Genomic DNA, 26,833 nt, shown 5'->3' on the forward strand with positions numbered 1-26,833 from the left:
TAGAAAGTGCCAAAGTACCTCAGTCATGAATTGAGAGTCCAAAAATAGAATAATTTGACATTTCAGCTGTTGTCCTTCCTAGCTGCATGAAGGTTGCATTCTGACAAAGATGAATCAAGTAAAACTCTCAGTTGAAGAGCAAAAAAACAAGAGAAAGGCACAAAGATTTTAAATGCACCTGAGAGTGGTGATGCTGTTAATTTGATCTGAGTAACTTCTATAGGTCTGAAAGTCATTTTTGCTTTGAATAACTGGATTTTTAGAAGAGATTTATTGGGTAGGATTAAGAAGTTGGCCATGTAGAGGCATGTATAGAAGAAAATACAGCACAAACTTGCAAAATTATGGCAGTGAAAAGGGTGATAGAAGTGATAGAATGAGGAAGATATCAGAATAAATTACCATGGCATAAATGGGGCCGTGTTATACAACTTGTTAAGAGGGAAGAAAAGGTACTAAAAATTAAGTCAGTAGTGGGAAGATTTAAATACTGGAATCACATGGACTGTACGGAAAAATAAGGAATGTGACTGTGAAAGCTGCATTTTGTTTGAGCAACAGAGTATTGATATGAGAGTATTGAAATGGAGGCAAGAGATACAAGACATGAAGTGTTTTTAGGTGAAAGGGATTTTTCCTAAATCCTAGAGTAAATGGCAAAATTAGGATTCAATAACTGCTTGGACATATTTTGAAAATGTATATAAGTAATGTACCAGAGCACAGAAGAGAAAGGTTTGAGGAAAAAAGTTGAGTTTCATTTTATGCATCTACAAGTTGAAGAAAAAGCCAAGACATCCAGGAGAAAATACGTGGAAAAGATTATTGACACTGTTACTTGTGGTTCACTCTCAAATAGTGATGTAAAGCTGAATAAGCTACAGACTGCTAAGAAGAAAAATGTTTTGCGAATAGTCCATTCTGTCAGCACACCCTCAGTGCTTACTAGCAGGTCTTCTCACTTGAAATTCACTGATTTGGTAGAATTAACATCTACTAACTATTTTGCTATGGTGCAAGGCTTGCCTAGCTCGTCACAAGTGAATCAAGGAAGGAATAAGCAGAAATTCTTTCAGCACTGTTGACATTTCATCCCTGATACTTACTCTTGGAATTTGTCCATGTATCATAGAATCATAAAATCAGTAAGTTTGGAAGGGACCTCTGGAGATCATCTAGTCCAACCCCCCTGCTCAGCACGGTCACCTAGAGCATGGTAGACAGGGTTGCATCCAGGCGGGCCTTGAAGATCTCCAGAGAAGGAGACTCCACAACCTCTCTGGGCAACCTGTCCCAGTGCTCCGTCACTCTCACAGGGAAGAAATTCCCCCTCACGGTCAGGCAGAACTTCCTGTGCTTCAATTTCTGCCCATTGCCTCTTGTCCTGTCACATGGGACAACTGAAAAGAGTTTTGTCCCCGTCCCCCTGGCACCCTCCCTTCAGGTACTTGTACACATTGATAAGTCCCCCTGAGTCTTCTCTTCCCCAGGCTGAAGAGGCCCAGCTCTCACAGCCGTTCCTCACAGGGCAGGTGCTCTCTAGCCCTCTGATCATCTTCGTAGCCCTACGCTGGACTCTCTCCAGTAGCTCCACGTCTCTCTTGTACTGGGGAGCCCAGAACTGGACACAGAACTCGAGATGAGGCCTCCCAAGGGCTGAGTAGAGGGGCAGGATCACCTCCCTCGATCTGCTGGCAGCACTCTTCCTAATGCACCCCAGGATACCATTGGCTTTCTTGGCCACAAGGGTACATTGCTGGCTCATGGTCAACTTGTCATCCACCAGCACTCCCAGGTCCTTCTCTGCAGAGCTGCTCTCCAGAAGGTCAGCCTCCTGCCTGTACTGGTGCATAGAGTTATTCCCTGCTAAGTGCAGGACTCTGCCCTTGCCCTTGTTGAACCTCATGAGGTTCCTCTCTGCCCAGCTCTCCAGGCTGTCCAGGTCTCTCTGAATTGGCAGCACAGCCCTCAGCTGTATCAGCCACTCCTCCCAGCTTGGTATCATCAGCCAACTTGCTGAGGAGGCACTCCGTCCCCTCATCCAGGTCACTGATGAAGAAGTTGAACAGTACTTAGCCCTGGGGGACTTCACTAGCCACAGGCCTCCAACTAGACAATATGTGGGTCTTCTCTCTATCCTCTACTGCACTGCTGACCTTGCCATCTTCTGTATATCAAGAACATTGCATAGTTCCTATCCCTGCAGTAAGCTCTTTGTATAGGTAGAAGTCAATAGCTTAGATGAACAAACATTTGTCACTTTATAAGGGGAAGCTGTCAGTATCAATCTGCCTGTGCTTGCTGTTTTAAATTTGATACTGCAAACTTTTTCAAAGATACTGAGTCACCCATACATCCATCCTGTCTATTGGAATAAAGCTACAAGAAATGATTCCAGTATGCCATTAGTGAACTCTGTCAGTAGACATTTACTGCTTCTTTTTGGACAATATTTTTCATAAGCAAACTGCTTAAAGGGCTCCTCTAGCCAAAAACAATTAAATTTGGGGAGTGATTTCATTCTCTCTACCCTAATTCCATCATTTACACAAACCATAAATAGTATACTGTTTTCTTTCCATGATATACCAGGAAATGATGATGTTCTTTCTGAGGAAGAGGTAGGACACAGTAGTGGAATTATAAATTACGTGCCACAATTGTTCAGTTCTTCCTTTGAGATGCCCAGGACAAGAAGAACAGTACTAGCTGAGGGCCAAGTTTTCTACAGGTTCCTCAGTCCAAGTTTATGTGCCAAATCCTTGGTTCTGATGAACCTCATAAACTGAGTGTATATTGTGTTAGGCACTCTGGGACTATTTGGCAACTTACAGAAAGGAAGAGGAGGTGGCTCGCACACCCCCTAGAAGACTGAGCTGCTAAGATGCAGAGCTGCTTATACAGGCCTGCTTTATGCCTAATTTTCAAGCATGAATATACTGTGTCCAGCTCTTTATCACAGGTGGAATTGAGAAGGGAAGATGTTCCAGATTCAAATTGATAGTATGATAAAAATATTATGGGGTAAAGGGTCTGGAGGGGAAAATTTATTAAATCCATGTAGAGCAGAGGATGCATATGGCTGGAGAAGGAAAACAGCCAATATCTGGAAAAGCCAGCTAGTCCATATTTTTTCAGGTGAAAAGGTATCCTTCTTACAAACACAACCTCACTATCTAGCTGCCATTTTCTCTGAGGATTTGGCTCTTGTATACAGTAACTGGAGAGAGTTTATGATGGTATAGGATGAGAAGAGGAAGGACCTGGCTCCTATTCAGGAAATTTGTAACTGCTCTATAGTTACGTTGGTTCTTAGGCTTTTGCCAATGTTTGTGGCTGCTTCTTCAACATGGAGTGGGCATTTCCTATTGCCTCCCCAGCATGCAAGTTACCACGTCTGAAGCACATCAGGGTGAAAAAACTTCCTGGCTAATGAAGCGACCTCCTAGATAACAAAGCACATACAGGTCAGATGACAGGATCTTTCAAAGCTGGGGGAACAGATTACTCTGAATATGGTAATAATACCTTTGGTCTGCATTTGTATTCCTAATATATCAATTTCTGTGGTATCAAGAGGAGCTTTGAGATAGAACTGCAAATCTCAAGGACATAATACCGTAATACTATTGTACTGTAATATGTATGATGCTTAGATGGTACTGGCAATGGGATTTATGCACATTGCAGATTAATTAATTACTTGAGTTTAATTCTGTTTGTTTTCTGATTTTTTAACAATTGTGTCTTATACCATGTGAGATGAGTGGTACATCTGACTTGGCTCTGTTACTGTGATGAAGTCATCCTCAGCTGCCATGCAGGGTTCCTGATAAACAATTTCAATATTTTCCTGTGGTATTTCTCTTATGAGTTATGTAAAATATGTTATTTGCTGGAGTCTTAAATCTGCCCAACTCCCAACAGCTGGATATTGGCATGGCCAACACTATTGGCACATGTCGTGTGCAAAAATTTTCTCCTTTAGAAAGAACTATTTTATACTTTCTTGATCCATTTAAGTTAAATCTACTGGGGATATTCTCTCCTGACTGTCTCAGCAAAAATAACATTTTAAATTCACAGCCCTTTTTCTAAAAAGGTTTGTTCTAACTTTAGGAAAACCCAAAGCTTTTTGTTCTCAATTGATGCAGTACTTAATACTGGGAGGAGGAAGTGGAGAGCCAAACAGACAGAGCAGCCAAAAATTACACTTTTTTTTAGTTTGGATCTTTTGTAGAATAACTTTTCAATTTATCCCTCGCTTCAGCTTATCCTTACACAATCCTACAACGTCTTTAAATCACTGTTTTCTAGAAGATTTTCTAGAGGACTTTATGGTAGGAAAAGGTTATTTCCCAGCCCAGGCTTTGATATATTGATATGCTTGAGAGATATTTGTAGACACATTCGAAATGAGAAAGCACATTTATATGGCGGTCATTCCTATAAATGTAGTTCATAAGTGATACCAAATAGCTTTAAACTAGCTTAAAAGTAACCAGTTTGCAAAGTGCCAGCAATATAATCAGAGTAGAAGGCACCTCAATATTGTACGGGCACCAAGTGCTCAGCTTCTTGGGCAGATTTTATAGTCCTTAATGTGTGCAATTGTGGTTAATCTAATTTCAAGATCGCTCAGTAAGTCCACAGTTGCACCTCTGCTGTGGCTGCATTAAAGACTTTCTTTCTGTTTGGAGGAAACACCCTAGCACTGAAAGCCTACTGCCATGGTGACCAGCACGAGATATCTCATTTCCTGTGCCAGCCACAGTCTTAGTCAAAGATTAAATTCATCACATGGACTGAATAGGAAAATGAATTTTGGACTAAACTCCTTAAAAGATAAGTCCATGCTAAACATAGGCTTTCAGTGATACTAGATGGGCTTGTGAGCAAAAGGCATGACTACTGCCAACATATAGTTACAAGCCTTTTTCAGTTTGTCGCTATCTATGCTATATACTGTAAATATAATGTGGGGAGGCTGGAGATTAAAACCTCTGCCATAAGCAAAAAGTTATGAGATACATCCAGGCTTGCTGTCTGCGCTGTCCTTTTCCCTTTCATCTCCTGTCCTCCTGAGAGATCAGCAAACACCATGCCATTTCCTCTTGCCCCCGCAAGGGAGCTGGGATCTCCCACACATTACCTCATCCTGCTGGAGTGACTTGCACTGATCCCCCACCCTTTTACGAACTTTCTACGTGCCTGCTGTCACTAGTTTCCTGTGACCCTTGAAGCAACGGATTCAAAACACATTCATTGCAATGGAAGGGAGTCTTTCAGCTGGCTTCAGTGGGCTAAGGCCTTATAGAGCTCAGAATTGGTTTTGTTCAGTCCAGTGGAGGATTTATATTTATGTTATTGCTTACCATCTTTTTTTATCCTTTATTTTTGGTCAAACACTGGAATGTGTAAGCACAACAAGAAAGTCTGTAACATTATGTAAATGTGTGCTCCTCATCCAGCCAGCATTACCATTGCAGGCCAAACATAACAAACAGCCTAGATTTACTGAAAGCATACCATAAAAGAGAAGATTTAATTAGAGAAACAATGTCTTTTTATTCCTAATTGCCTACAGAGTATACACATAGCTCTAGAACCTGAAAATAAAATCCTGAAATGGAAAGCTCAATGTATTTTGAAAAGAGAAAAGTTAAAAATGTTTGTTTTGACGACAAATAATTTCAGTTACAAAAACTTCCCCTGTACAGAGTTCTTAGAAACGGGTAGGGAGAGGCTAGCAAATCCAGTCTGTTGTGGGTTTCATTTCTAGTCTTACAGATGCATGGGATTATAAGTAAAAACTGTAAGCTTTGTTAGCTTCACTGGCATGGCCCAGAAGGTTCCCAGAAATGCCACTTCAGTGGTGGAGAACTAACTTTGCTTTGCATCACTTCAGCAGAAACTTAGTTTGACAAATTTCCCCCTGAAACATTAAATCCAATACTGCTCAATTTTGAAAACTGCAAGCAGCTTTCAGTTTTAAGTAATAACATACTGGGGCAGTGGTTATGGAAACAATAATTTATGCTAGACATGCACAGTGTGAAATATTTTCAATTCACTGATCACATAGCAAGGGTATGACATGCAGATAGCTCACATTCTTTCCTAGCCATAGTGATTTCTGACCCAGAGCATGAGCTTCTTTTCTGGACAGTAGAGAAGTCTGTATACTGATCTACATTAAGGTATTCAGTAGGTTATACTGGACATTTGTACAGAACAAGTTTCATTTGCTTTCAGTTATCAACGTCAGTATTTGCTTATATTAAAATTTTGGGTGCTCACTTTAAATGCACTTTTATACATTCGCTATATTGGCAGAATTTTGGCAGAAGGTTTTTTCTTCTTTTAGTTTTTGAATATAGAGGCAATGCTCACAAACATTTCATAGTAACAGCTTCCACTACGAGCTTCCACTACATAGCTTTACTTTGAGGAGTTACGTTCAAAGGAAGCTTGAAGCAATTTACTGCTACAGTATTGCATCACCAATAAAATCCTGTGACAAACACTGCTGAATGGCAATGTTCTGCTCGTGGACAGATGCAGACAGGCCTTGCTGGCCTGTTAGTCCCTGTTTTGATGCAGATAGGACAGGAGAGAAGGATTTGGGGGAGAAGATCTAAGTGTAACTGCAGAAGGGCTGAGATGCCTATAAAATGCTTTGTGTGAATTGTATGCATTTGGTGCTAGTGTGACTTAGACACAAGAGTGACAATCTTTTCTTCTCACTTTGAGGACAACAGTGTACACAGTGTAGTCACAGTCTGTAAAAATTACAGACTTTACCTTTCCCTTGCAAAATCTTCAGGCAATAGTTTTTGCATGTTTATCTGATGTTATTTTGCAGCATTGATTTTTGTAGCATTTTTAACAATTCTGAAGCATTTTAAGAGAGAACACTGCAGTGGTTTCTTTTGTGTGTTCCTCTTACCACATTCATCTATTTCACTGAATGTGTTCCTTGGTTACCAGGGCAACAGTTTTCAGATCTAACATGATTATCTGTATCATACCAATCATCAGAGCTGTGGGCAAACTTTGGAAACTTCTAAATTGAGGAAATGTTGCCAGTTGCTAAGAAGCAGGAGTTTTCAAAAACTGTCTGAATGAAAATGCTGACATTGTATGCTTCTGCCTATGACTTTAGAAATGTCATTTAAATGATGAAGTTGCTTAAAATCTATTTTACTATAAATACATATAAAAGTCAAGAAAATAGCTATTTTATGAATACATGATTATAATTCTGTAAATGTGCCCATTTAGAATAAACTAAGCTTTTATAAAAGCATATCAATTTTTATTTAAAGTAATTAAATTTATTTAAATTCAAATATTTTTTATTTAAGTTATATTATTGGGGCACAGCTGGTATGTGAAACAGTTCACAACTGTGTTCTAAAAAATATTAAGTTGTTCAGAGCTATAGAATCTGAAGGACAGAAGGCCAGATCAGAATGGTCTTAGAAGAAAATTCTTCCCTTGAAATCTGAAGTAATTTTACATATATGTTTACTAAGAGTAGAAGGAGACCAAAAAATGGACATTGGACTTGGACGCTGTTATGAGTCTCATCTGTGAATCAAGTGAAATGCTAACTGAGATTTATAAGAATTCTACCCATCCTATATGCACAGGGTGGAGAAAGGAGGAGCTGTAATAATATCCAAATTTCAATATGTCAGGGGGATCCAGTTGGGAAATGTCGCAGGCATGTGGCTGCTCCCCTGTCAAAAAATCAAGGGTGAGCAACTGTTCAGGCTGTCCCGTGGCAGCGGTAACGCTTTCTTCTGTAACTATGAGTTATCAAGTTTTTCTAAGTATAGATAGCCACTTTCACAGGGCACACTCTCTCTGTTGAATCGTGCATCTTTTCTGCAGGAAAAGTATGAGTGATCACTGATCTCAGCACTTTTTAGCTATTGTCCGAATCTCTGAAATAAGCAGCACACCTAAAATATAATAATGTAAGGCTTGGTCCAAAGTGTATGGCTATTATTGCGCTGACTTTACATTTATAAAGGGAAGCTCTAAGAGTAATTGTTTCCAGATTCCCTGTTTTCATTCTGAACCTTTTCAGTGTTATCAATTTATAATGAAAACCACATTAGGGTAGCTGCAGTGATACAGAATTATAAAACTGACCACTGAGAAGTTATTAAAAATGAGCACTAGGGAAATGTTGGTGTTTCCCATTCTCTGCAGAAAGAAATCAATAAAATCCCAAACTAGCTTATGAACTTTCTGTTTCTAGAGCAGAGGCGTGTTGATCAGACTCCCCAGCTCACTAGGCTGTTGGAGAAGGTAGGTGGACAATTTCCCCTGAGCAGGAGAATTTCCCTCCAATGTCATCAACAAGGCAAAGAGGTCTCCGCTGCTTCCTCCACCAGTCTCTGACTTTCCCAAGGAGCATGGCAAGAATACTTTGGAGGCAGAGAAGGAAAGACAGGGATTGGCTATGCCTCCCTTTCTGATATAAGGAAACATTTTTCCCCTGCAGCTTTAATTGTTCCAGGTTCTGGGTAGCTCCGCATACGTGAACTGCTACTGGCTATCTACAGCTACCACTCATCACAGTATCTAGCTTTGTTGTGATGTGACACTGTAATACAAGGAGCTCAAATTTATTCATCAGTTTTACTACCTTCAGTAGATACGCATTTAGCTGCCTTTTTCTTTGCTTTCACCTTGTATCTGTATGTTGAAGAGCTCCCACTTCAGTGTATCTTAGCTAGCAACAACCTTGTCCATCATAGCCATCTTCATCATCTTGAACCATCTTCTTCCAGTCTTCCTCACTGTTCTTGTACCATTCTCCAACCAGCATATCCTCTCTGTTCTGTTCTTTCACGTGATTCAGCCCCCTTTGCCAGTTGTCCCTCAGCAATCCGTGCGGAAGACTACCTGTTTCACCGCTTGCCATTGTGTGCACTGCTCTCCTCTCTGGCACCGCTCTGCACTTCCTTTCACAAATTCTAGAAGTAGATTAGGACGACTTTTTTTAGTCACATGCTTATTATCGTGGCTATCAGATAAAGCAACAACCCAAGACTCTGTGGAGGAAAATCCGTAAGTATGATAGAACTATTATAAAAAGACCTGTCAAGGTCCAATATTTTTAACTTGAATTTTCTTTCTACTATTACTGTTTTCCGTAGCCTGTGAATCCATATTCTGGTGAACTTTGTTGACAGCAGAAATCTATCTTTTTTTACTCTCCACTTTTAATTACAAATTTTTCCTTCACCAAAAGGTAGGTAGCAGGTATGAGGATCTCCACCAAAAGAAGTACAAGTTGCTGTCAAAGGTTGTATGAGCTGGGTTCTAAGGAAAAATAAACATTCCTCAAATCCACCTGACTGATTTCTAGGCAGCTCCCCCAAAACACAATTAATTTAGGAAATTATTAGAGAAACAGGTTCAGATTTTTTTCTTAACGGTTTTATCTTCATACTTTAGGATCTAAATCTGCACACAGAGGCACAGGGGAGTATCTTTACTCTTGAGAGCTAGATAAACCAGGTAGCAGTGTGCAGGACATTTAGTCTTTGGATTCTATGTATCTATGTAAATATATGCCTCTGACATTTGTTATAAATTAACTGCTTTTCAGTGGAACAAGGTCTTTGAGTCATCTCTTCCTTTTTTATTTTGCAAAAGCAATTTTGTAGTGTTAAGACAATTTAGAACAGTTTCATCAGTTACTTCCTTCCTTCCTGTTCTACCAGTGCTGCGGGCTTTGAAATGGCTTTTCAGAAATATCTTTGCACACTAAAATCACCACAGCAAAACCAGAAGTGCTCGGGCCTGTAACGCTGTCGGGCGCCACCAGCACGGCCGTCGGGGCCCGCCCGGGCGCTTCGCCTTCGCCTGGGCCCTCTGAGGAGCAGCGAGGCCAGGGCAGCGGCAGTGGTGCCAGCGCTGAGGCGGGCGGCGGCCGCCACGAGCCCCGCGGCCTCTCGGGGGCGGCGGGACCAGCCAGCACGGCGGGGTCCCGCCCCGGGGGGGCTAAGCCCCGTAGGCCACTCGCAGGGAGCTCGGGAGGGGGAGGAGGAGGAGGAAGGAGAGGAGGAAGAGGGCCGGCAGGTGGGAACGAAAGAGCGGCGGAACGGGCGGCGCGGCACGCGGGGAGGCACCGGGAGGGGCGGGCCGAGGCGCCGGCGGCCGCAGCATGGCGCCGCTCCGGGTGCTCGAGCTCTACAGCGGCATCGGGGGGATGCACCAAGCCCTGAAAGGTACCGGCCAGCGCCTCCCTCAGCGCTCGCTGCCGCCGCAGCAGCCCGGCCTCAGCCCTCGGGAGTCGGAACACCCTGCGGCGCCCTGACCCGGCGGGCCGGAGGCGCCATCTTCTCGGCAGGACCCCGGCTCCGGGGCGTTGCGGAAGGCGCCATCTTCTCGCTGGGCGGGCTAAGATGGGCCCTCGCCCGCGGCCCGCCCGCGCGTGCCGCCCCTTCCCCGTCTTGCACAAGCACCGTGTGGGAAGAAGCTTGGGGTTGGTAGGGGAAACTCGTTACCCTTTCCCCAGGCACGGAGGGGCACGAAGGTGGTGGTACCGCGGTGGAGTTGGTGTTGAAGGCAGTGTCGCAGGCCTGGTCTGGGGTCGGGGGCACCCCAGAAACGGCGGGTCGCGGGCCATGCCAAAGGGTGATTGGCAGCTGGCTTATGGCTAGCGATGTGTTTGGGTTAGCAGTCTGCAGCTGTAAAGTACGTGCATCCCCAAAGGACATGCGGCCTGCTGGGCAGCAGCAATGGAGCATCATTGCACCAGAATTAGGGATCCGCAGGCCTGCCTCGAGCCGTGGGGCTGGTCCCTGCAAGGCCGGGGTTGTGCTGCTGGATGCCCCCGGGTACAGATGGGGCGGAGGCCCTGCAGGCGCACGGCGTGATGGTTGGCCAGATTGGCCCGTTTCCCCAAGGCGTTCGTGCAAACTTGGTGGCACAATGTTAGGCGAACAGTTCATACGTGATGTAACGGAAGCTTGGAAGCATACGCTTAGTTTATATCATTTCCTGAAAATTAAAACTGAATATGGAATTTGAACAGATTAAGTGAATTCGTGCTAGATTTTTTTTTTTTTGATCTGGTGCTGGGAACCCTAGAGCTGAATTTGCTGAGTTGTTAAACTGTGGACTGGGTTATCTACATGGTTTTCCAAAACTACAGTATTTCCAAATACTTCAGCCTTTTTTAGCTTTGGCAGTCCTTATATTGCATGACAGAGAACATTTTCTTGAAACATCAAGTCAAAACTCTTGTTATTTTTCAAGCGAACTGTGTATTATTGAGAGATTATGCGTATAGAGTAGAATCCGTTTGTTGTCGTTCATTTAAAGCATGCTCTCTATTTGCAGTGTGGCATTCTTTCTGCTATATATTTTAATATGTGTAATATACATAATGTGAACATATATATGATGTATAGTAACACACTATATATACACAGATATATATGTATATGTAACAATATACAACATACCAAAATAGATACCTAAATGATAATTGAAAATAATCCTAACCACCTGTTTTAGGAAAGCATTTTCCTTATTTCTAGAGCTATTAGAATATTAAGAGCAAAATATATCTTTGTACAGAATTGTAGATTTGGAGTCTTTATGGAATGAGAAGAGAATGTTATACATTGTGTATAGTGTATATAACTGTGAATTTTGTTTTCTAGCAGTCTTGCTGCTAATGTAATGAGCTATTTTATATATGATTTCCAGAGAAAGTGAACTGATGCCTCCACCATAGTTCTGCATGCAGCTGTTTGTCATGCGTTAGTGTTTGTATGTATGGAACAGAACATTGCCAAATATTATCTGGCTCTGTTCTTAAGATAGTAATAGACATCTTTTGAGTGTTTTGCAGTAATTAAGAAATTCTGATGTCTCATGTGATACCCTGTGGCTATCAATCTCTAGCTAAAAGAAATCATACTGACTATACTGTTTACGATAGAGGAGAACAAAATAGTTAAAAGGTTGAAGCATAATTTGAATGTGGCCAGAGGAGATTATCAGAATATTGAAAACTTGTATCAGAAAGATGCACTGTTTGAATGATGCCACAATGAATAGCTGCTGTGCATGAGAAGGCTTGTGTGCACCTTTTATATCTTGTATAGTATGAAGGGTGAAGGAGCATCTAAAACACTCATATTGCTTCCCAGAAAGATTTATTTCCAAAACTTTCTGTTCTGAAGTTGTCAAACAGTTGTATAACTGTCACTGCATGTTGTAATTTACCTTTCTGTTCTTCTGGGCTTATATTTGAATGAAGAGATTGCAGTAAATATTAATAGTAAGGATGAGATTCTTTTGTATTACTGTACCAGACAAGTCAGGTGTAGGGACTGTTTATAGGAGACTTATATTCTTATTTGCATAAATAACCCTGGATAGTACTAAAATGTTAAATATCAATTAAAACTTGTGTATCAAATTGGTACAACACTGTATCACAGTTGACTAAACGTTTTTTGAATTCAGCTGTTTATTCTTCTGGGAACTGTGTGATAAGAAGCACAATAGGTATTGTGTTGCCTTATTTCCATGACACTAAAAAGTGCAAAATTTTCAACCTCTAAATGAGAATATTATTTTGAATGTTGTAAAAACTAATAACTAGGCAATTGGAACAAAAAGAGTTCTATGTTACTTGCACTGAATTAAATATTTAATGGCACGTCATTGTATAACACTGTTTTTGAGATAAATTGTGTTCAGGAATACTGATACAGCCAGGAGTTTTGATCCCTCCTTTTTTTTTTTTTTTTAAAGTCTTTTAGTCATCTGGATTCAGTTTTCATAGCAAGTTTATAAAGAAGCAAAGTGAAGACAAGGGGAATTTAAATGTTTATTTTCATGTGGTAATCAAATGGGAAAAATAAGTGTTTCTTTGTAAGTACTTTTTGTATGTAATAGGGTTTCTTACATGTTTTAGGCCTGTATATATCATGATACCATGGTGTTTGAAAATGTGTGTGATGCAGTTTTTTGGATGTCATTTAGGAAATGGCAGATTGTTTGGCACCTTCCATTTAAATTAAATATAGAAACATTGTAGAGATTTGAGAGAGTTTTCAAGAGAATTTCCAATTTCATCAGTGCTTTCGTAAGCCAGTTGCATGAGAGATGAAAGTTATATGTTGTACTTCATTCTGTTAATGTGATTTCTAATAAATGTATACGTCCAAGAAAAGATAATACAAAAATTTAGAAGAGAGAGTATAGACTCCTTCCGTGGCAGCCTTCCAGAAAATGTATTTATTCTATGAAAGGGATTCTACAGTTCTGGCAAGCTAAGTGTCAGGGTTTGTTCCTGTCCCCATTAACACCCAAGTTATGTTTAGCAGAGCTCATCCAACTTTGTATTTTTCTTTGAAATTGTCAGTGTTTACAGTTGACTGTAGGTATTTTCCAGGAATTCTGATGCTGTCTTTTCTGACTTGGTATCCTTTTTGGCTGTGAGCTTTCATAAAATTAATTTCAGGATTGCATGTATTTGAATTTGCAGGATGAGGAAGTTTCTGGTTTTGGCAGTTATCATTAAAGTAGAATGGTTTGTCATCAAGGAGTATATAATTGTTTTTGAGATTGTAATCTTACAAGACTAAGGTTTATATTTAAGTCTCCACTAAGAGATGACTGAATTACAGAAAATTCACAGAGGTTTATATCCCAGCCTTATCTGTTAATGGTCTGGGGAGGGTGTTCATGCATTGTTGAATCAAGTTCTTTCTGACTATGAAAAGAGAGTTTTTTCTAAAAGTAGATATTAATTCAAAACTCAAAAAGAAAAAAAAAACTAAGGGATTGTATAGCTGGATGCTGATTACCTGTAGACAGTTAAGCATGTGCAGATCTTCTAGTTTTAGAATTTGAGTCCTTTTTAATGATAAATATTAACAAAAAAGACATGTAACAAAATTTAATTTAGAAAGTTGAGTTTGATTAACTTCAGAAGAGGAATCCTGACAAACCTCCAATTAAGATGCAGAAGTTTCAACTTTTAGATTTGTAGTTTGTTCTTTTACTCTGTATTCCATGTTCAGGGATGACTTTGTTTATGTGTATGCATATTTGTAAAAATAAGCAGGTGAATATTTCTGTTAGGTCAGAAAGTCTGTTCACATTCATGTACTTGAAGGATTGAGGCAGGTAAGAGGTGAGAGTGTCTTTTCCCTTCTTCCCACACTACACTCCAAATATTGGAAGATACATAAAGATAGATCTTTCGATCATATGTGTCTAAACCTACAAGATTACATAGAGTTTGCCTGTGTAAAGTACAGAGCATCTACACTGAAAACTGCCTTTTTTTTTTTTTTTTAAGAAAATTATGACTACAAATTCATTTCCATAGCAACTTTCTAGCAAATAAACAGTCTGCTCTTCCTCATCCCAAACCAAAACAAACTTAACGTGGCCTATTAATTTAGGCAGTTTTCCCATGAAAAAATATATTCCAGGTCTCTGCCGTAAGCATTTATAGTCTGCCAGGTCGCAAAACCAAAACATTTCCTGCATCTTCTCTCCTCCCCCCACCGCAGAAGAAACACTCAACCTCCTTTGTGCATAAAATATGAATGGACGGCTTTTTTAAAAGTGTTGTGATTTAGCAGTGATAAAGTTAATGATAGTTTTCCTGCTTAATTGTTATATTTAAATTGTAAAGAGTGAGAGTTTGAGTCTTTTGTAGCCTGTCTTCTCTATTTGCTACTCATTTTATTTGGTCATCTCATTGAATTGTGCGTCATAGTAAACGGATGTGTGTACTAACAATGAGCACAGCTTTATTCAGTCGGAGGGAGAACTGGCAAGCAGCTATTAAAGTTCAGCACAATGCAGAATGGAAGTATTGCTTATTTGAGTAATTTTTTAAAGCTAAATTCATTATTATATAATACTTTTAAAATTTAAATTTACATAGTTTATACTACTGAACATGCACAAATCATGTACGAAGACAGCAGGGAAAAAAGTTGCTAAGTATCCTGCAGGAAGCAGGTATCGAGTTTACTGATAATAATGTTGACTGTAGTCATGGACAGCCTAATTCCTGCAGCCAAGAGCTGACAACTCAAATGAAATCTTTGCTGCCTTTTTTAAAAGGAAACAGAACTGGCACAATATGTGACTAACCTTCCCTTTTCTACCTGTTTCTATATACCTGTTAGAACAGATAATTGTTTTGGCTGTGATTTCCCAATGCACTGAGATCTGCCAAGCTGTGCCCTTGTTGAAATGCATTGCACTACATGTGCTGTGCTGACATTGATGATTCTAGTACAAAAGTACAGTGGTGAATATAAACAGATCTATGTTAATTTTAAGGTCTGGTAGAAGCACATGACGAGGGAATCAATGCTTTTGAAGTGGAAAAGGACAAATATACTAGTATCAGAAATTTTATTTTCAAGGTTTCAAGATGATGCTCTTTTGGTTTGCTTTTTTTAAAACTGGAAGCAAGCACGTGCATCCCGTCTTTTTGTTGCAGATGTTGCACCTTCAGACCATTACAGTAGTGTCCCTTTCACTCAAGTAAGTACTGCATGGCTAAAATGGCTTGCAAGCGTCCTATGTACAACAGAGTAGAGAATTGGGGGCCAAGGTTTGATTGCTGCCTGTTTATGCAATTTAAACAAGTTACAGTTTCTGCTGTGTGGCTCCTAGAGTTTTTAAGACTCAAGTGCAAAATCATTACCTTTCTAGTAGAATGATACACGTTTGAATTCACCTGATACCGACCAAGAGAGCATTATGATTTAATCTACCTAAAAATAGGCTGTCAGACCTCCCTCAGTAATTTCCTTGTCATGTTTATAACTTCCTTTTGAGCACTAGTATGTCTTTTAGAAATATGTTGTCTTGGTTCAGAAACTTTTGTGATGCGAAATATTTCAAATCAAGTATCTCAGCAACTAATTAATTTCAATTGAAAACTATATGTTTTCTTTAGTCTGCCTAAAATAAAATTGTTTCATACATTGGTGTAGTTCTCTTAGTGTCATGTTTTGAAAATTGGACTTACTCATTTTCCAAATGTCTACAGAGCTGTGTTTGTTTTTTGCATTAAAGTTGTAATAAGTTGTTTGGGGGAGTACCTTTAGCAACTTGCTAAGTCAGAAGTTTGGGGGCATTTACATATTTCTGAGTTGTTTTTATGCTAATTTGGGGGGAAAGTTAAAGATAGACAATTCTGTTTTTGTAGATTCTGCTTTTACTCTTGCTTATGGTCTATTCTTACAGTTATTTTTAAATGATGAAGAAATGTAATTGCTATTGCAAGATTGAGTATCACAGGTAACATCAAAACTATATGAGATGTGCTCTTTACATACCTTTCTGTTTCAGAGTGTGTGAAATTTGCCCAAGCTTTTCTCTGTTAGGTTTTGTGGGCCAGATTTGCTTGTCTGCTCCAGCTCCCTCAGGCTCTTCTAGGGTATTCCAAAAATATGCTTGGTCAGCTTTTAGGGGGAGTCTGTTTTGTAACAGGAGCTCCCAAGGGACTCACAGCTGTTATCTCAAAAGGAGGAGAAGCATAGAAAAAATACCAGGTCTGTGAATTAGGAGGAGAGGATGTTGGATGGAAGAGTTCAGAAAAAGTTATTGTCTCTTTGCCATGCGTGTTAACAGTATAGGTTTAGTGGTTTAGGTTGAAAATTGTGTTGCAAGTGGTTTCAATAATTTATTAGTTATCTATTTCAGTATTTCCAGGCATCTGGGCCTATGAAAGTCCTTGGATGTAAAACTGATCTTTCTTTTTTTCTTGTGTTTATGGAGGGAGAGATTGGAGTGATGGTAGTGAAATGGATGGACATCAGAATCAAGAACTGTGAGGGAAAGCGCAGTGTCTGCCTTTCCAATTATAATTTTTAAACTATATGTTACTTTAGATACTTGTTTGAAATTCTTGATTTTTTAATTCTTTTTCTAGAGTGCCTGGAACACATATATGGTAGGGATCTGCCTGTCAGAGCTGTATGTCTTAAAAACTTAAAGAATAAATTAAAATGACAGTCTCTTAAGCAGTACCTAAAATTTGTTATTTAAGTGTTACAGGTTTGTTTTAGAAAGAAGAAAGGAAAGTAGAGATTCTTGAATATGCTTGTGAATGTAGATAGTTGACCTGCTAAAGTGACATTCTTTTCACACTAGATGTCAGTGTTAACATACCTGTCCTGTAATCTCAGGTGTAGACACCTGTGTTCAATAACTTCAGTTATTCGGTTAGAACTTATGGTCAAAATGTCAAGACAGTAACTTGTGTGTTTATGACATTTATGTAGACCTTTAATTGGTGGTCATCTGTAAAGTTTTTTCGTGTTGAACTTGTATTCTTTTTGCCCTTTATTGCACCAAGTAAACACAGGAGAACTTAAGTTTATCTTTGCTAAAATACCTTTCAGATACTCAAATTTCTCTTTCATCTTTGAAGAAAGATTTGTAAGATGTCTAATAAGGTCCTTTGATAGTGTGTCACTTGTACCTGTTACGAGACTACTCAAAGGCAGATGGCTATTTGTCTTGGTTTTTTTTTGACTTACAAAAATTGCTTGTATTTAAACTGAGATTTTTTTTAATGGTGATGCTAATGTAGACATCCTATTACAGAAGCTGGCTTTGTCTAGCATAGGAAGTATATTCACTGTTTTCTGCCTGTGGTTATAACAGTGACCACGGTCTGTCTTTCTGAAAAAAGCCTCAGTGAAGGTACTATGGTTAGTAATAATAAAGTGTGGTGCCATGAGCAATAAATTAAATGACATTATTTTTATGTTTTATGGTTCTATAGTATCTATTTTTATGTTACAGTATAAACTAATCATTGCTTACATTCTTTTTAGCATTTTTTTTCTGTTAGGATTTTAGCTGTTAGTAGATTTGTTACTCTTTTTCATTAATGCACCCAAGAAATCCAAGAAATCAGAAATGCTTTCTTTGAGGTCAAAAGATAGGAGCTGCCAGATGTTGTCCTTGAGAGTACTTAGTAATTTTGGGAACCTGAACCCCAAGCAAGCAGTGTTTAGGTCCAGGGCCCAAGTTCTACTGGAATGTAAGCACAAACTTTTTTCAGGTCATTTCTGAAAGTTTTAGTGCAACAGCATGTGTACTCAGAACTCAAATTTATTAGTGCTGTTTTCTTACAGTGAGAAGTAGTATGCTTCTAAAATAACATGTTTGGTTTCTATGGAATAAGTTTTCATTAGTGGTTTGAGAATCTCAGTCAGTTGCTGTTGGGCTGAGCAGGTTGGCTCAGGCCACATTTCTGTAGCTAGGAAAAACTGTTGTCACAGAGACCAAGTATGTGCAGGTGGGAATAGACCCTGTTTAGAGTTTGTGTGTGACAGTAACTACAAATTGAGACATGCACAGTTAGCTTCCCTTTTTGGATTTATAAGGAAGAGAAGTATTGACCGTACAATTAGTAAGGTGTTACGTATTTCATTCAAAGTTTTAAAGGCAGCACAGCAGGGTTTGATCATGTTATTTCCATTTTATTTTTTGAGTATAGCTGTAATAGAACTAATTTTTCTAGAGTGGTATAGCAAAGCTACAGTTTTCAAATTCCTCTTTTAATTTTAGATAGCTGCATGTCTGCAGAAGTTGTTGCTGCTGTTGATGTGAACACTCTTGCCAATGAGGTTTATAAACACAATTTTCCCGGCACACCACTATGGGCAAAAACAATTGAGGTGAGAAATGAATGTTTTTTCTCCTCTAGTCTGGCATCTCTAGAAGTAAATTGTCTCTTCAGCTACTTACCACATTGGTAACAAGGAGAAACAAATTTCTGTGTTAGAAAGATCAAAAGCCTTGCAGTAACTTTGATATCTTGCGCTATGGCTGCTTGTTGAAGTAGAGGCATACTCACACTGGGATCTTCTCCTTAAAATCCTGAATACTGTATCAGGAAAGGTTATGTGAATGTCAAGAATGCTTACCAGCTCTAAAGGAATGACAAAAATCATATTTTTAGTTAAAAAAATATTTTCATGTATTTTAAAAGAATTTAATTAAATCAGTAGGAGGCATACCTTCCATCTCCAGTTATAGTTGAGCTCTGTAAAACACAAGAAAATACACTGGATAGGGCAGTCTTGCATTTTTTGTGGACTTGAAAGATCAAATGTTTTAGTAATTCTGTCCCTTTTCTGAGTTATTTGAAAAAGAACTTGGTAAAATTGGCCCTTATTTTAATAACTAATTAGAGTGGCAATCTAGACATGGTTTTCCTTGGTGTAGTTAGAAGTTACTGCACGCTTTATAATCTCCTTCTAGTTTTACAACATGACAGTAAAAGATACTGAATTTGTTTTAAGACATCAGCTTAAGTAAGAATTAAGTAGGTGGCTAAAGGTTAACTGCTTATTCAGCACTCAGTAATAACAGACTAACTAAGGATAGCTTACAGCTTTATATGGGAAAAGAAGACCTGTATGTCATTATAGTAGATAAGAACAGATTGTAGTCCGTAAGACCTTTAAATGTATTGGAAAAAAAAAAGCAGCTTTTGTCTTGTTTCTGCAGATAGTTATGTTACATTTTGCTATATAGATATAGCTAAAATACCTAAATATATAAAGCAGTGATTTCTTTGTCTAGCTCATAGTTACTTGATCATTAGCTTTCTCCTCTCCTGTTAGCCCATTAATATGTTGACCTTCTGGTGTTGCTTAAACCTCAATATAGAGGAACTTTTATCTCTATAATTAGTTTGTATGACAGACCTTATTCTTTCATTTTTTAATAGAAATCTTTTGCATTGCCTTATGGGATTTTTACTCTAATGACTACATAAAGTATTCATGGAACATTAGTAGTGAACTCCTAAGAGTTAAAATCCATCTAAGGTTAACTGATACATATGCCATAACGTACACCATATACATAATTTTCTGTGTGTTCTGTACTATATTCATTGTGAATTACAAGTCATGGATTATTATATAAATGTTTCTGATATCTCAAAACTCCTACTAAGCAAACAGTTTTAATCCATTCCTTTAAAATACAGGTAGGTGTATATGTGTGTTGAGTTTTTTTCCTTTTTCCAGTGAGAAATAAGCTTTACTGTAAACTTAGGAAAAATACCCTGAGTTTATTTCTTATGCGATGCATTTTTCTGAAATTCATCTGCAACCTCAATAGACTGCTGTGATAAAAGTCCTATTCCTTTTTACCAAAGCTCATAGTTAAATTACCACTACTCTGCCTCACAAATCAGTTCACATAAAACCTGCACCCAAAGACTGCAAAACAAAAACTGTATCTTCATCCATATTGAAAGAGAATTCATTTGAAGGACTGTTTTTTAAGGTTTTCTGAAATAAATTTTATATTTTCACTTATGTAGATTGGAAGTACTTTTCAGGTGTGTAAATGCTTAATCTCTCAATTGCTTTGCTGTAGGTGGGGTAGAAATAGGATACGATGTTGAGCATAACTGCTTGGTTGTTGGATTCATAGAGGGACAAATTGGACCAAAAACACTGGTTGAAAGTGTGCGCCATGGCATTATTTGGTACAGTAGCCTAGGAGCTGTGATGCTATTTCAAGGCTTACTTGAATTTACATGGTCAGGGTGGGAAAGTCTCCTTAGCTTTCATGAGGATCTCCTCAGCAAAGCCCTTTTATTGAGTCTTTGATCAAAGACACACAATTCGTATCCGTATAAAAATTTATTATGCTTTTTTCAGGTCACGTTACCACTTTTTCTGTTCAGATATTTTGTCATTTGATAAAATCTAATATTTTTTTCACCTGTTTTTGATATTTTAATTTTTGAGGTATAAAGACTTAATGCCTGAATAATGACACTTTATTTGGCAGAAGAATGGGGAGATATAACTAGTCAACATTTTGATGTGATCTATTAAAAGAACCACAAACTAATGTCTCTCTTCTGAAAGAGTGTTTAGGTTAAAAAACAAAACAAAACAAAACTCAAGATGATGTATGTATACTGAAATGACCAGTGGTTTTGATCGTTGTGAAAGCAGTTAATGCATATTTGCATTCTGTGGTTTGCCAAGCATCAGGGAAGAATGAAGTTATTAGGTCAAATGAAAGATTAGGAAGCTTTTTACTAGATGGGTCATGTAATGGAAGTAATGGGATAGTTTGATCAGAAGGAAGAATTAGTATAATATAATTTACAACCCCCACATTTCTTTTTTCCTCTCCCTTATTCAGGGCATAACATTGAAAGAATTTGACAGATTATCTTTTGATATGGTTTTGATGAGTCCTCCCTGTCAGCCATTTACAAGGTAAGTTTTATATATATATTTATATATATATACATACACACACACACACACACACACACACACACATATATATGTCTGTAAAACCATGCAGCGTATTTGGAAAAAAGTGCTGTTACAAAACATGTACTGTTAGAGTGGAAATATTTTCAAGAGTGAAACTATGTGGTTCATTTCTGTATCTTTGTCTTTTCAGGTAACAGTGTTGTGGCCCTACTGACATAAGGTTTAGTGAAGTGGAAGAAATGCAACAATTTGAATTTTAATTACTAATTGTTCTTTTTTAATGCATATTTTAAGTCAATTAAAATGAAATAAGCTTATTACAGCTTCTAATTTGTATTTAGTGTTGTTTCTCTACCAGTGAAATTCAGAGATTTTGCCCTTTATGTGTGTTTTCTTTCCCTTTAATTATCAGTCTGATCTTTCACTGAGGTAACCCCAGAGGGAAAATTGGAATTCCTCAGTTTTATGTGTGACTAAAAATAGAGTGTGTTCTTATTTGTACACTGAAATTGCACGTGTGTACAAATAGGTAATTCTGAAGAATATTCCTGTTTTAGCCTAGATTAAGAGGATCAGAGTCTGGATATACACATAGGTTGCTTTCTAAATTTTCTATGTATTGTGAATTTGAAATAATTTTGGGGATGATAGAGATGTCTTTGCTCATTAAGAACTGAACTTACTGGGTTCTTATTTCCCAGATATAGTTTCAGGGTCATATGTTTTGGCAGCAGTGATTCCTAATAGATCAGTGGAGGAAGGATTCTATTAACCATGTTCATGCAGAGTAGCAGCGTTTCATGAAAAGTTCTGTAGATGCTGATGGAACTGCTTGTGTAAAAAAGTGTAAATCAAAGGAATACTGTAAGATCTTAAATCCCTCTGAAGTGATACTGATCTTTAAAAATGTGTTTGTGTGAACGTATGATGTATATAGGAGTCCTCCTTTCAAATTTTTTTTTCTTGAGGAGAAAACTGAGAAGAAAACGGTGCTCAAGTAATCAATTTAGAGAGATGTCAACATTCTTCTATTAAGACTTTATTCTTTTTAATTGCTGATAAAAAATTAAGTTAGAGGAACACAGGCCTGAAGTAACTAAGCCACGTGAGCTGCCCAGCTTAGTATTATGAATTTGGTCACATAAGCAAAGTTATTCACAAAGGGATATATCCTGAAAGATATCAGGGGCAAATCCTGAGAAATCATCGAATATAATCAATGTAAAATAGCTGGGTATTCCCAGGGTATTGAGTGAGTTTTCGTGCACATTCAGACCATCAAGAGTTTTGCTAGATAAGATTAGAATAATAAACAGTTTGCAGACTGAGGAGTGAGTTTCATTACTGAATGCTGTCAATTCTAACCTTGTTTTGAGCTGATGAATTTTAGGGCAGACTTTAATTCCTTAGAGTGCTTCTTAGGACGCTGCTGCTATGAGCAGGTCTTTGTGTCTGGACATGATGCCTGTGCAGAAGGGCTTTCAAAACTTTACTTCAAAGTGAAAAGCATCAGCATTCTGTAGAAAAATGAAAGGCAGATGACAGTCTACTCCAAATAATACACAGGAATTTCTTCATTTTTTCTCAGAATTGGTCTGCAGGGTGATGTTTCTGATCCACGAACAAAGAGTTTTCTCTATATCCTTGATATTCTCCCAAGGTAAAAATTAACTTCTCTGCTAGTAATATGGTGTTAATCATTTATTTGCACATGATCATATGTAACTTATAAATAGTTATCTTTTACTAACACCATTATCATGTAATTATTGTATTAGTCTTCCTTGTGTGGTTTTCTTTTTTATTGTATATCTATTTAAACTGTGACTAAATGAAAAAAGATTGGAAATTTTTTATTTTTGATTATATTCACTTCAACATAAAACATCCACTGACTTTATTTAGAATCAGGAGTTTCTGCTAATGAGCATCATGGAAACATGAAAATAGCTAGAAATATTAGGTAATTTTTTTTATTCAATATTTAGTCATTTTTTGAATAGGTAACATTTGAAAGGATTTGATTAAATCTCTTGTTGGCTCCAAAATGCAATACATCTTCCTTCCCTTCTTTCTGAGTCTCTAGTCTGTCTCTTTTTGGAACTGCTTCTAGGTATCTTGGGGCAGACTGTGTGTTTGCTGTTTGTAGTACAATCTCATGAGTAGTAATACTACAAATTTCAAATAGGACTGGACTGTCTAAACAGTGCTCTTCTCTTTGTATTCATCTAGCATTTTTCTCTGCTGGAAGTCCCAGTTCATAAAATACCCATTATTAGTGGTATTCATGCAGTCCCTTTTGAAACAGTAAATCCAAACAAAGTGTTCATTGCTGACCTAAATTGTTCTTATTGAGAGTGTTAAAAATCAGCTGGAAGTAATGTTTGCGGTCTCTTTGGGAAGGGATACAAAACACTGTGAGCACCCTTTCTTGGGGATTGAAGCAAGCAATTGCTCGTTGAGATTGTCTTGCTGAAATCTCTGTTTCTGGATTGAGGTGTCCGTTGGGCACCAGTTGGCGTCAGTCTGGGAATTTGCGTCATTTACAGTCCACGAGACATTTCCATTCTAGCAGTCCCACTCATGCTGGAGACTGAAATGGCTGCTATCAATATATTCCTTTGTCAGTTAATCTTACTCTCGAAGTTGGAGGAGGAGGAAGAAGAGAGGTCTTGCTGCCTCCTGTGTGTGGGTTTTTTTTCCCCCCTACAAGTTCTTGCACAGAAAGAAACCAGTACCATCAACAGACTTCCTCTCAAACTGCTGTTACTACTAAGAGAAGAGGGTCTTCACCCTCCTTCCAGAAACAGCTTTGCTGCAGCCAGCAGCATTAGTTGTTCACCCTCCTTTCCCTTGTCATTAAGAGATGGAGAAAATAGACGCATGTGAGTGATTTGGCTGAGATCACCCAAGAAATCTGTAGCAGAGAACACAAGAATTTGTGTTGACTAGATTCTGTAGCCAAATGAATTAGACAAATTATAGATAAAAAGAAAGATTATTATTACTTTCTCTTTTTTGTTAGAGACAGAAAGATAGGGAGATAGGTAGCTTTCCAAAAATTGCAAAGGATATTTTTGTTTGAACAAGGAATATAACCTTCTGACCGACCTTTCAGAATGTTAAAAAAAACCCAGCACATCGTCTGTAAGTTAATCATTTGTCAGAATATTAGCATCTTCCTTATCCTTAAGGGAATCCTGACCTCAATATTCCTCTCCATTAAGCTGAGTCATGGTTAAGAGAATGGCTGTTTGGGGGACACTGTTGTGTTTCCACTAATGTGGAAATGGTGCTTCCTGGTTACTGCAGGCTTGGCTGGATAAAGGGCCGAAGCTTTCCGTTCTCAAAACCAAAGCTTTAGACAGTGTGGGGCACATGTTCTTCATCATGACGATGCAAAGGAGCTGGGCTCGTCTGTGACACTATCTCAGCACGCCATGAGGCACTCCTGACGTGCCTTATCTCCCTTGGGCAGGTTGTTTCTGTGAAGAAGCAGGTTCTGTAAGCAGTCTGTAATAAGTTCAAGATGGTGGTTTCTGCAGTTTCCCAGTTCAATGGATTTATGTTTTACTAAGATAGTGTTTGTGTATGTTTTGGAAATGACATCCTTGTCAGACATTGACTATGGAGTATTTCAGACCAAAAAAGGGAAATTCTGAATATAGAAGCTAACAGTTCATGTTCTAAATTGGAACAGTCTGCATACAATTTGTGGAAACTATAAAATAATTTCCCATCCCTTGGTTGTTCCTCCTAAGTTCAGCCTTTCATAAGGAAAGGTAGCTTAAATGAGGCTCAAAGATAGCCTAAGAAGGCTAACATTAAAGGCAAGGCAAGGACAAGTTCAGGGCCTGCAAATGCTTGGGAAGTCCTTTGATGCCTCCAAGCAGGGAATATAAAGTCTGGTGCCCAAGTCATAACCCAGTGAAATCTAATGCTAAAACATCGAAGTCTGCCAATTTTACAGACATAATATTAAAACCTGCCAAGTACTTAACACACTTCTTTGTGCAGTAATTATTTGCCTTGTTACCTGTTGATTCTATACCGGTTCTTACATTTCAACTTATGTTCTTGATTTGTTGCTTTAGAAATAAGCTTCATGGCAGGGGAAGGTAATATTGTTTGGGGGTAACCATATAACAGATATATTCCCCTTTCTTCTACGGGGAATCTGACTGCTTCTTCCTTTCCCGGTTCACTATTATTTTTAATATTTTTACATTTTATTTAATATCTTGTACGTTTCCCAATTTCTTGTGAAACACTTTAGTTCTTTAATTCTTCTTGTGATTTTTTTAATTGATGGAAATAAGAACATAATGCAAATCACAACAGAATTTATTTTATCATTACAAGTTTGAAGTCACTTACTGACTTAAATACTGACTTAAAGTCAAGTAATGCTTCTTTTTGGTAACATTAGTGTTCTGCTTCCATACACTGTTTTTAGACCCCATATGTGGCGCACAGACTGTGTCTATGTTAGACTTACTAGACTATTCATTTGCAGTTTGAGCTCTGAAAATGTAGTATTTCTTAAAACAATTAAATGAATACTGGTTCTAATATTACATTACTAAGGTTGATGTCATGTTTTGACATTGATTTCAGATTTATGTGCAGAAAAAAAACCAAAAAGTTTTCTGTTCCATGGATGAATGATGATATTTTCCTCCTGACAGTTTTCTTGCCTATTACAAACTCAGTCTTTTGAATGATAATATGCTTTAGGAAATGAACAGTGGTAAACATTTTCAAAAATACATGCATGTGGTAGCGATGGGGTATTAATTACTCTATCTGAACAAAAACAGTTTGATTTTTTTGTTTTTTGTTTCCTTGAATTACCAACAGTCTACATTTCTAATTCAGTTGGGTGTTACTTGATCTTGACAGCCTTTAAAGTTGAGGTATGTTTGTTAAGAATGCCATTTGCAACTAACATGGCATGGAAATATTTTGATCTTTTTTTTACCACTAAACAAATATGTCTGGCAACATACAATGTAGTTTACACCTAGCTCCACTGGTCTATTTTTATTCTTGTAGACTCCAGAAGCTTCCAAAATACATACTCTTAGAAAATGTTAAAGGATTTGAATCTTCTTCTGCAAGGTAAAGTCTAACTTATGCATGTTTTAGTTTTTAATAAAGGACATTTTCTAAAAGATAAAAGCAAGATTTTTATTTTCTAGAACTTAATTTAAGAAGGTATAGGGTGAGATGGGAACAAATAGCAGCTGTGGTTAAGTCCCTTAGATTCTCTTGAGATTTGCTTTGCTGGCCAATGTTTGAAACAATCTGTAGCTCACAAAACACACTAGACAGAATTTTTGCTTTCCCTTATGACACTTTTTAAAGCCAGGTACAGGTCACAGCTCTTAATTTTTATAAAGTTGTTGTTTGCTAGAGTCTGCATAGACTAGTAAAGACAAGTCTCACTAGGCAGGCTTTCATTTCAGTGGATTTTCCCATGTTTATAGAGTACAGTCCTTTCACTTTTATTATCAAAGCTACCAATTTTTGTCATC

The 26,833-nt window shown here is 38.1% G+C and overlaps 1 protein-coding gene across 5 annotated transcripts in view; it reads left to right on the forward strand.

The window, feature by feature from the left end:
- The first annotated feature begins 10,164 nt into the window (after positions 1–10,164).
- Positions 10,165–26,833, forward strand: part of TRDMT1 (tRNA aspartic acid methyltransferase 1) — a 29,931-nt gene continuing 13,262 nt past the window's right edge. For 2 of the 5 annotated variants that reach the window (XM_062569060.1, XM_062569062.1), the window contains exons 1-5: positions 10,167–10,253; positions 18,607–18,716; positions 21,217–21,293; positions 22,885–22,956; positions 26,352–26,417. In XM_062569060.1, the coding sequence (XP_062425044.1) occupies positions 10,190–10,253; positions 18,607–18,716; positions 21,217–21,293; positions 22,885–22,956; positions 26,352–26,417 (389 nt within the window). In that variant the 5' untranslated portion in view covers positions 10,167–10,189. Of the gene's footprint in view, positions 10,254–10,314; positions 10,511–15,517; positions 15,562–18,606; positions 18,717–21,216; positions 21,294–22,884; positions 22,957–26,351; positions 26,418–26,833 lie in introns of those variants that run through there. The other 3 variants (XM_062569061.1, XM_062569065.1, XM_062569064.1) reach the window with 3 other exon arrangements.

Source organism: Rhea pennata, chromosome 2, assembly GCF_028389875.1.
Source record: "Rhea pennata isolate bPtePen1 chromosome 2, bPtePen1.pri, whole genome shotgun sequence".
Classification (NCBI taxonomy): domain Eukaryota; kingdom Metazoa; phylum Chordata; class Aves; order Rheiformes; family Rheidae; genus Rhea; species Rhea pennata.